At 39.0% G+C, this 11,038-nt stretch overlaps 1 protein-coding gene across 2 annotated transcripts; it reads left to right on the top strand.

The window, feature by feature from the left end:
* Positions 1-928: 928 nt before the first annotated feature.
* LOC145228446 (CUB and sushi domain-containing protein 3-like) lies at positions 929-10,185 on the top strand. Of its 2 annotated transcripts, XM_080093501.1 has the most exons (17): positions 929-1,037; positions 1,258-1,446; positions 1,703-1,867; positions 2,326-2,457; positions 3,212-3,418; positions 3,549-3,752; positions 4,693-4,887; positions 5,208-5,405; positions 5,768-5,953; positions 6,367-6,585; positions 6,866-7,075; positions 7,325-7,519; positions 7,810-8,001; positions 8,659-8,874; positions 9,063-9,269; positions 9,344-9,563; positions 9,676-10,185. In XM_080093501.1, exons 1-17 carry the CDS (start codon positions 974-976, stop codon positions 9,686-9,688), a joined length of 3,012 nt encoding a protein of 1,003 aa, XP_079949627.1. In that variant the 5' UTR covers positions 929-973; the 3' UTR covers positions 9,689-10,185. The 2 variants fall into 2 exon arrangements, with proteins under 2 accessions (XP_079949627.1, XP_079949628.1); XM_080093502.1 differs by lacking the exon at positions 7,810-8,001.
* Positions 10,186-11,038: the final 853 nt, after the last annotated feature.

The raw sequence follows: 11,038 nt of genomic DNA, 5'->3' as shown, positions 1-11,038 counted from the left end.
TGATATAAACACAGAAGAGCAGTGGGGAACATAAATCAGAACTCGAAAGCACGAGAAAGAGACGTTTATGTCTTCCTTAATCAGGCTCTTTGGAGGCCGTAAAACTGTAACGAGAAGTACGTGTTTATGTGCGACACGTTTTACTTTCGGCTTTATATAGCTCGCCTTTACTTGCAGATGACATAGCATTTCCCAAGTTAGTGGCCACAGGCAGCAGCTTGCTAATGCGTAGTATACCTGTGTTTAGGAAGCACAATTGTCTGAGAAGAATCGAAACATTCATTAAACAAGAAAAGTAACGCGCTTCGTAGCGTATTAGTTTGGGCGTTTGATATTTTTTGAAATGTTTTTTTTCCTTTGAACAACCAACGAAAAGGTTGCTTTGCTTTGTACAGACAAAATAATTCGCAACAATAAGTAACGCGCTTCTTAGCTTATTAGTTTGTGCAATTTAATTCTTTATAAAATGGTGTTTTAATTTGAACAACCATCGCGAAGGTTGATTTGCTTTAAATTCGCAACAGAAACAAAATATTGCGTGAACCGTTACCAGACGTCTTTAAGCCGGAGGGTATGGAAAATTTTAAATACCTAATGACATTATCCATAAAATTGAATGGCGTAACAGGACGCACATCTTGTGTGATAATAGGCAGGTGCGCGCAATTTAAAGTACTCTAGTAGACTGTGTTTGGAAGTAGTTACAACACGCTAAATGCTATTCTGGTCAGTTGTTTACGTAATGTCGAGTGATTGGTCCCGGCAATCCAAAGGTTTCAGTTGTCAGTTTACTAATACCAGCCCCAACTCGGCGCAATAGGTATCCACTGAGAAACAGCGGGAAACATTATACTTTTCAGTTGATTTTTTATCGTCGATATTAAACGAGTAGTGGTGGTGACAAAAAATTCCTTCAGTGAAGGAATATCAAATTAACAATTTTACTTTTAACTTTTAGCTCATAAACTTAAAAATGGGTAACGCTACTTGGTTTCTTGGGACCCTGGCCTTGCTGGCAGTGGTATTGGATGTTCAAGGTAAGTTTACCGTTGAATTCTTGTTTTTCATCAAAAGTGTTAAAACCGCTATATAACCGACCGAAACCTTTCTTAAGCCTAATGCTAACTTGAATAATGTAAAAACAAGACCAAAAAATTAAACTTTACAATTTTTTTATCCATATCTTGTATGGCTAATTACGCTGTCGCAATTCCCTCTGAGTTTGTCACAAAGTAACCAAGCACTCCTTGCACACAGGAATGTGTCCTAAACCGCTACCCATCCCGTTTGCCACTATCTCACCTGACCAAACAACTTACGAAGACGATGCAAGTATCATAATCACTTGCAACGACGGTTACCGCAATATGGGAGAGGGCGTAGCTAGATGTGAAGGAAACATTTGGAAAGTCAACGGCGGAAGGCTGAATGCTCCAAGATGCGTTGGTAAGACATAGTAATCCAAGTTAGCAAATAGTTTTGTTGATTCTTTTTCTAGGACACAATGGATTTTATCAAACGTGGATAAATGCTTAAATGATAAGTCAAGTTCCAATTTTTCGTATTTAATTAGTACATAAAAACTAGATGATATGCTTTAAAAACAATTTTGGTTCACATTTCTTGTACGAAAACAAATAAATTCATCTGTAACTGACTGAAAGGGTTTATATAATGTCTAATATAACTTTTTATGTTGCAGTGAACGTCATCGCGCCAGTTGTAACGCTACCTACACCCGTGGGTTTTGCCGTCAGTTGCCCCGCCAATTGCGATCTGGCAAACAGTCAATGCGTTATCTACCAAGGTGTAAGGATGTGCGCTTGTAATCCCGGCTTCTTCAAGCACCCTGTCGAAGGATGCGTTTGTAAGTAGCTTGAATTATATTCAAACCAACAGAAATTCCATAAGTTAGTATTTTTTATTGAACTTTTGTTTTACAAATCTAAGCACAACCAAATTTGACTAAGTCAGTAAAATATTTGGTAAGTTTGGTAAAATGTAGTTCATTAGCTTTCTCTTTAATTTTTGCAAAAACAAGAAAAATATTAGTGCATTTTTTGGAAAACGCTAATTTTTAATTGTGCATTCCCTGTTCGCTCCTTTAATGGAAAACTCTCTTTTTTACCTCTTAAAAAGGTTGTAAGCGGGCCTTATATTAAAAAGTAATGCCAAACCCGAACTTAACAATTAAGCTCGAGTTATCAAGCTTGTTTCGTTCCACCTTAAGCATTGGCCATAACAGAGTTGCAAACCAGCCCACAAAATCAAATGTTTTGCAGTTTCCAATGTATAGATTTAAAAACTACTTTCTGTAATCCGCAGCACGATCGAGCATTATTGCGTCCAGTGAATGCAATAGCTGCCCAGCTAACTCCGCCTGTGGCAGATACAGAAACACAGCTTGCTTCTGCAACAATGGATACTTCTTGGTTTCACAATTGCGCCAATGCGTCGGTAAGTTGAAGAAAATACTTGCAAACGTTTTTAGCGAGTTAAATTACTTATTTTAAACACAAAAATTAATAATGGGTGCCATCATTACAATGCGATTCCCTGTGGAACAACATTTTGCTGGTCATAAATCATCTAAAGAGAACGGAAGAAACATTTGTTCATGTACATGTTGTCTGTTTTTGGTGATGGCTTATAACCTAGTCTTTAAAAAGGTTAGGCTGCTTATTCTATAGTACAGAAAGACATAAAACTAGTAGCAATTTTTGGCCCGACGGGTATAGCTCTCAACGCTACATCAAAGCAAAAAAGATTATGGTCATTTTCCGAAACAAAGTTCTTATCTTGGTAATTTATACGGGTCGTATGGCAAAAGTCAAGGCTTTGGAGAGAGACAAATTGACGGATCGGTCAATGGTAATTTGCGGTGGGTCGTATATAACGATTGGGCGTGGTCGACTGACATTTCCTTCCCAAAGCAAACGGGTAATTGATCTTGTTAAACGCCTAAGAAACGTCATTTAATAGCCCTTGACTGCAAGAGTTTCAATGTTAACCAACACAGCGTAATGGAGTAAAATGTTTCACTCTGCCACACTTTAAAATAACCACACTAAAAAAAAACTTTTACAGTCAGTTAATTACTTTTCAGTATTTTCGTTACATGTGTCACTAGTGTTCATTTCGTAGAAATAATCTAGACGTCATGTTTATACACATACAACTTTTCATTTACCCGGTTACTATTTCTCTTTAGCTTTGCCAGCCGCACCAGTGCCCACAACTTGTTCAAGACCATCTGGTCCAAATCTTGTGGTTGCACCAGCAGGACGAACCGTGTGGGCGGTTGGCCAATCCGCAGCCTTTGCTTGCTCCGGAAACTACGCCCTCTCTGGTCAACGCATCGCAACATGTGCAGCTTCAGGCACCTTCAACGTTCCACTGCCAACATGCATACTACTACGTATGTATTGACTTTTTTTGAACGCCAGGTTTAGGCTCCGCCACTGGTTGTGCTATTGAAAAGTTAATGAATTACCAGTTTAAGATCTGCCCAGTGATTAAATCACGCTTAAACAACTTAAACTTTTTAGTCGACCCAGTCCCAACAGTACCAGTCACTTGCTCCAACCCGTCAACACCAGCGAATGGAGTTTCAATTCCTGTCGGTAAAACGGTTTGGAATGTTGGCGAAGAAGTGAGGTTCGCCTGCAACTCCAACTACAACATCCAAGGTGTCACCACTGCAACCTGTCTCAGCACTGGATTCTTCACACCCCATAACCCAAGTTGTATCGGTAAGCCAAGTTGTTTTATATTACTCTCTTATCGAGGCAACAAAAGCGGTCACAAATAAGCTGAAGTCACAAAAACTCAAAGTACTTAAAGTAGACCTAAAGCTTATGTAGCGGTCACGTGCTTTTAAACCATCATCTTAGTACTTTGGTTGAGCTAAGCATTAAGTAATGGAAAATTTTAACTTTGCAACCATGACTTTTCGTTCCATGGAATTTATATGCTGCTTTTGCGACATATGGTATCGAGCGGTGTAACTATTGGAAGCACATATTCAGTGTCGTTGTTACATGTTCCCGTCTTCCTGATATGTTCCAACAAGCGTTTAACTTAAAACAAACTAATAACTGATGTGAGTAAAAGAAGGTACTGTTTTGCAATGATCGCACGAAAAAACGAGTATCAGTTTAAAAGCCAACGTTTATCGTTGATCTTTCTCTTTTCCATCGTATTTCCTTGAGATAAATGAGACTTGATGTGTGTTGTGTAACCAGAATAAAAGACAAGAACTAAATTGATCTTTTGTGGATCATGTCGGCTCTATGCAGCAAGCGTTAAGAATCGTAATAATGAACTTACTCGCTACTGCAGACGACCGATACGAGCCAAGAGAAGCGGAAGAAATAACAAGCTTTCAAGTAAACAATAACACAGCACGCGCACACTCTAGACCCCGCACTTATATGTATTTTATCTCATATGAAGCAAATGCGATTACATCCCAGTTGTCGTAAGGGCCACCTGTCCTAAAAAAATATACTATTCATAGACCGAAAAAAAAAACGCAAAACAAAATTATGATGGGGTCTCACAATTGTTAACCATTTACTGCAAATCCAGAAGGTGACATTTCCCCATAATTCGTGGCAATTACAGTGCATGCATGTAATTTACTGTGTTTAGAGTTAAATAAGCACTTCTCGACTACTTTTGGTTTCACAGGGAACATTGCGCCAGTCCAATGCACTGGTCCTCTTACGCCAGCAAACGGAATATCTTTGCCAGTGGGCACGACCGCATGGAATGTCGGCGCAATTGTTGGTTTTCAATGCAACAGCGGATACCGATTGTCAGGAAGTAGCACAGCCACCTGTACTGCTAGCGGAACATTCACAGCACACAACCCAAGCTGTACATGTAAGAAGCCTATTTTTATTATTGCGAACGCAAGTCACAAACATTGGTAACCATTAGTTCACTATTCTTGTGTGGATTTAAGAAAAAAGGACGAAACAAAGTAAAAAAAATGAGGGGAAGTTTTGTTATACTTGCAGCACTAGCAAACGTATTACAGATCAGATAGGTATCACTGATATTTCAAATATAATTGCCGGTTGGTCAAAATGACACTTTGTGAATATGCCTCGCAACAGTATCATGTACAGCTCTAGGTTTGTCGAACGGGAGTGACGCGACTTCAATTCATAAATAAAACCCAAACATTTTATATTATGAAGTAATTCAAGTGGTCGTGAGGGCAACTTGCCCTGCACCGGTTGCTCCACTCAATGGAAGAGTGAACGAGGCAAGACAAGTATGGAGAGAAGGAGATCGAGTGACTTACAGCTGCAACGCAGGGTTTCCATTGAGCGGCAGTAGCGCGGCGGTCTGTCAGAGCAACGGAGAGTACAGCAATGCACCACCATTTTGCGGAAGTAAGTCTCCAAGTTACGTGTGCTTTCAAAAATTAAGATTTTGTCTTTAAAAAAAATTGGTTAACACGTGATACCCTCTCCAGGTAACGGCAACAAAAACTAAAAAACGATTGCTTGTTACACGTGAAAAGACAGCTTATGTAGGGCTGGTGCCCTGACCAATAAGCTATTACTTCCAGACATATACCCCGAAGTCAAAACGAAATGCAAAAACTCCATGCATTTACATAGGCTGAATGTGCCCTGGGACAAATTTTGCAAAAAAAACAGTTGATTAAAAAGTCGATTTGAACTTCAATCTTGATATGCCGCCACACATTTTAACACAAATTTTACTCACAATCTTACTTCTTACATTTTAGCTCCTCAAAGATGCTCACCACCAGTTGTGCCGTTTGGCGGCATGCACGACAAGATGGAAATTACTGAACTTTCACCAGGACAAAATGTCCGATACACCTGCAGAGCTGGATTCCGGTTGTACGGAAACCCACTTTTAAGATGCCTGAACAATGGTTCATACTCTTCACCATTCCCACACTGTATCAGTAAGTTTTTGGGAACCTTCATCAACAGTATTAGGCCTTAAAATAACACTGCATTTGATGTGATGATTTGCTCAGTAAACTCAAAACGACAACTTTAGTAATAGATCAGTACCATCAAAAGCATGACTTGTAGCAGCACATTCATTTTAACACATTTTCGTAGAAAGGCGATTTTGGGCTCCGTTTCAACAATTCTCATTAATGCTTGTTGCTAAACCTAAACCTAATGGGTCACACAATTTTGGCCACGCTGAACCAACACAATAAAAAACGGTTAATTTGGCAGCAAACCCTATTGGACCTTATATACTGTGCTGCAACTGTTACTTGTGCATTACTTTGAAGAAACAAAAACGCAGAGCAAAACTACAGTGCACTCGTTGACTTGTGAAATCGCAATTTTTCTTACCCAGGTCTGACACCTATCACGACGGAAGTGCCAACCACGCAAACAGTAGTTTCTTGCCGCAACCCAGTCGCCCCAGCAAACAGTTTTATCATTGGCGGTAACGTTTATTTTGTTGGCCAAGCAGTCCAAATTCGTTGCATTACTGGATATCAGCTAGTCGGACCATCAACCTTCTTCTGTCAGGCAAATGGAGAATTCAGCCCAGTCACCCAAAGATGCGATGGTGAGTTCTGGATAATTGAACTATCTTGTAAAACACAATCAGCTGTCTTGTAGTTTCGATGAGTAAAAGTAATAACCTACAAAATCTTTGTAGTAAATATCATCATAAAAAAAGGAAATCTTTTACCGCGAGCACTGTGTAATTCAGTCTCTCAATACTATAAATTTACTTTGATCAGTTTCACACAGCACAAAGTATGACTTTAGGTGAAGCGTATTCTATCGACAAAGTTGTCCAGTACCTCTCAAAGATGACAAAAAAAATTTTTGCGATATTACAGCCATCGTTACCGGACCAACTGGATGTGGCAGACCACAAGCGCCAATTAATGGCGAAATTTTACTGCAACCCGGAGAAGCAAACAAAAACTTTTGGTCCCCTGGCGAGAGAGTTCTTTTCAACTGCGCACCTGGTTATAACTTGGTCGGTGTGGAAACTCTCCTCTGTCAAGACAATGGCGCTTTCAACGCAAACGTTCCTGTTTGCATTGGTAAGATTTTCGGGACAATACATACAAGAGTTGTTCTGCAGTAACTATAATCACACAAATACCAAAGTACGCACTTTGTAGATGTTACGTTGATTTGATTCAACGCTTTGGTATGGGCTTATTTTTAAACAAAAAAATCCAGCAAGTTGACACATTATTAAGTTCTAACAAATTTATAGATCGTAAATTCTACATATATTTAAGTTACAAACAGCTGATAAAATAATCGACAATTGAACTTTTGTACAGATACTATCCGCGTGGTATGCCCAGCGCCCCAACTACCACCGTTGCTGTTCATAACGAACTCCAAATCGACGGAATGGGAAGAGGGAGACATCGTGCAATTTGGATGTCCTCTTGGATTTGAACCGTCGCGTCAACCGGCATCAATCCTCTGTCAGTCGAATTCCGAATATTCCGCTGATCCACCCACTTGCATCGGTAAGCTTAAACCTTGCCATAATAGACACAGTAATGATATACTGCAGTAGCCTTCCGTATAAAAAAGCTTCTAACACTCCACTGTGGTGACACTATTCTAGTCTACACATTACAAAATATCTTACAATAAAATTCCAATTTTTTTCGCAACATTACTTTTTGGATAATTCATCCTACATGATACAATTTTTCCAGCACGCAAGTAAAACGCCTTATTCGTTAATTTACTTTAATGAAAAATACTCTAACCCTACACGGCAATATCATACACAACTGTTTGCTGTCTGTAGTGTCTGGCAGCACAACAGTAATGTGCTCAATCACGAACCCCCAAAACGGTTTCGTGGTCGGTGGGAAATCGAGCGCCAGTCCCGGGGAACTTGTTGATTTTGGTTGTTCAAGTGGTTTTGACCTAGTTGGCATATCTAGGATGGTTTGTCAGTTTGACGGCGAATTATCGTCTGCAGAACCCACATGTGAAGGTATGGTTTGGGTCCAACCGCTTTAGCTTTGGAATGCCGGCTTTTGGGGATTTCGCTTCAGTTTTGCTGCTGATCTACCAGTAGCTTTGGGGTAGTTGCTTGCAAATTTCGTCCCAAAGTTCTGAGGACTTTGTGGCTAAATCTTAAAGCTTGTGGGTCTTGGTGAAGCTTGCACATGTTTACGTACATAAGAGGCGATTCGAAAACGCAACTACTCGGCTGAGCCAGCTGGAAGTAAGTTGCGAAACCTTCGAAAAAAAGCTTGGATTGTCCAACTTTGTCAACGACGTAACCAATCACAAAGTCATAATGCTTGTGTAGTAGTGTATTGGACTATATTAACAAAATAAAACAACACCTTTTGTGACTTTTTCAGTTTATCGTCAAGACATATCATTACATGACATGCAAATTAATAAATACAAAAGATGCCTTTATTCTTTGAAACGATTTTTACAGTATAACTAAACTATTATGATGCAGTAAACCTTATAAATAAATGGTGATTGTCATTATTTAACAAGCAGATAAAAATCTGTGTTATTATTTATTGATGGCAGTATATTTATACGCAGGAGGGTAACAAACTTTTTTTCTAATCCGTTCATTGAAGAACCAATTAAGTACAACAGCCTAATGCAAATATATGTTGTACAGCAATTACTACGCAACCTATGACGACAATGACAGCAGTGACTTGTGACAATCCTGAAGTTCCACTAAACGGCATGACCATTCCACCAGATCAAACCTCTTGGCCAGTTAACCAGCTTATCACTTATGAGTGTATGTCTGGCTACCGAATGGTTGGTCTTCCAACCCGATTCTGCCAACCAGATGGAACTATATTTGGTGATGTTCCATCATGCGAAGGTAAGAAAGTTAAACCAATTAGAATTGCATAGGCAATCAGTGGTAATCAATGCAGTCTGGTTACTGCATATAACAAAACTTAATCAGTCAACACAGGTATAGGTCGATGAAAAAGTACAAACGTACATCAACTTGATAAAAAACAGACATTTTACAACAACTTTTCATACCATTTACGTTTGTACCAGAAACGACCGAAGAGACACCAAAAACATGTAGTAACCCTGAAGTGCCAGTAAACGCAAGGACGGTACCACAAACGCAGACAACATGGCAAGCTACTGAACTCATCAGATATGAATGTATGGATGGTTACGAGCTTGCTCCAGGAAGTGTGGGACTTCGTTTCTGCCAACCAGATGGAACCATTTTCGGCCCTGTGCCAGATTGCAGAGGTTTTTAACCGTTACTAGTTCACTGTATGATTTAATTTCGTAAAAAATAAATAAACATACATTTGTCTTTTAAGTGAAATCCAGCGTTCCTGCACAACCATCGACGACGAACCCACTAATGTGTACGCCCCCACAACCGGTAAATGGATACATCGAGCCACAAGGCCAAACTATGTTCGATGTCGAAGTAGTATTCTTCCTCAAATGCAACGAAGGATATGAACTGCAGGGCATGGAAAGGAACATGTGTCTTAAGGACCAAACCCTTGCAATTGAATTGGCCAGATGCGTTTCGTAAGTGAACAACATTGGAGATAATTATAACTAAAAAGTTTGGCAAAAATGCTGTTTAACAAAATTATAACTTCTATAAATTTTGATCTTACAATAAAATACTTTATTTCAGAATTGGAAACTAAATGAAGATGGCCGATTGACGAAAAAAATAGTAAAACGTTGTATGAGCACATTCTCGATTTTATTTCTGTATTTTATACGTTCCCATCGACCGAGTATCTTGCATCGTAAGACAAATTCGGCATCTTGTATATTTTAGTCATGCATTTATAAATTTCTAAATAAAAATGTGTGTATATTTGATAACAACATTGTATATTTGCCACTTTATATTCAATCGTGTTGTATGACCGGCTTGGGCTGTGTTAAACATACAGGTCGTATGTTAAACAATTTAAAATACCTCATGCTCACTTGATCTTGCTTTCCCGAAATAATTCATTTTAAAGCATTGCCTTACTTCTCCAATTGCCAAGGCATAAAACTAATTATGGCATACAAATATTACGTGAATTTTTCGGCAAGGTTTTTATCACGTCAAGTGTTCCCCTTTATCCGGTGTGTCGAAATTTCTATCGAAATCGTTAAGTTTTGCAAATATTAAACCAACAGCACGTTGTTTGTATCGTGTATATGTCCCAAGGAGATACTACTGCCGACTTATATACGCCAGTAGGTAACAAAAGTTCTGTTTTTGTGTTAGAAGATCGAAACAGTGCACAACGTAAACAGAAATCGTGACCAGCGACGGTTTACTTTTGCCCCTAAAATGTTTTGGTATTTAGTGGTAAGTTAATTTAAAGCAACTTGAATCAAACGCAAAAACCAATTGTCGTTTTTATCCAAAACAAAGACATACATTGTAAACAACAAAATTGAATTGATTTAACAAATTTGTCGTTCAACTGGTGTAATGCTAAACAAAATATTAGTTGTTTTTTCAAGAACTTGTATTTTTGATGACGTTTCGCCCACCGGAACGGTAGAGCAATGAATGCTACATTTGTGTGATAACTTTACGTCGATAAATGTAACTTCAGAGTGTACAACTCTACTTTGCATATTTGAGTAGGTTTTGTACTGAAAAAGCTAAATGTGGTGGTAGGTAAAGATCCAAATTACCACTTCACAGCAACTTGCCAACACGGGTAAGCGCCACCGAACGGTACGGTTACAAATTCTATATTTTATCTAACAACAAACACACTTCATCAATAAACGTTTGAATGTAGTAACAAACCTCGGTTTTATGCACATATGACGAAGCAAATTTTGTAAGATGAATCATAATCATACTGGGATCAGCCCAATCCTACCGCAGGCTAGATTTCCGTGCCTTGCCGCATGAGAATGCTTGGGAGACCAGCTGATTTGGTACAACGCCTTTAATAGACCTGGCGTACTATGATAAAACAAATTTTGCATACATTCTGTTGTATAAAATATCGGTCGAGACGACCGTATGTCAAATT

The sequence above is a fragment of the Phallusia mammillata genome, chromosome 5 (assembly GCF_965637545.1).
Source record: "Phallusia mammillata chromosome 5, kaPhaMamm4.hap1.1, whole genome shotgun sequence".
Taxonomy (NCBI): Eukaryota; Metazoa; Chordata; class Ascidiacea; order Phlebobranchia; family Ascidiidae; genus Phallusia; species Phallusia mammillata.
The sequence above is the reverse complement of the archived record's forward strand: the minus strand, read 5'-3'. Positions and strand labels throughout refer to the sequence as shown.

Excerpts from the sequence above, each read along its gene's own strand:
- LOC145228446 (XM_080093501.1), top strand. The coding sequence starts at position 974 with ATGGGTAACGCTACTTGGTTTCTTGGGACCCTGGCCTTGCTGGCAGTG. Across the intron at positions 2,458-3,211 it reads ACAATTGCGCCAATGCGTCG|CTTTGCCAGCCGCACCAGTG; the intron begins GTAAGTTGAAGA and ends ATTTCTCTTTAG. Across the intron at positions 3,419-3,548 it reads GCCAACATGCATACTACTAC|TCGACCCAGTCCCAACAGTA; the intron begins GTATGTATTGAC and ends TAAACTTTTTAG.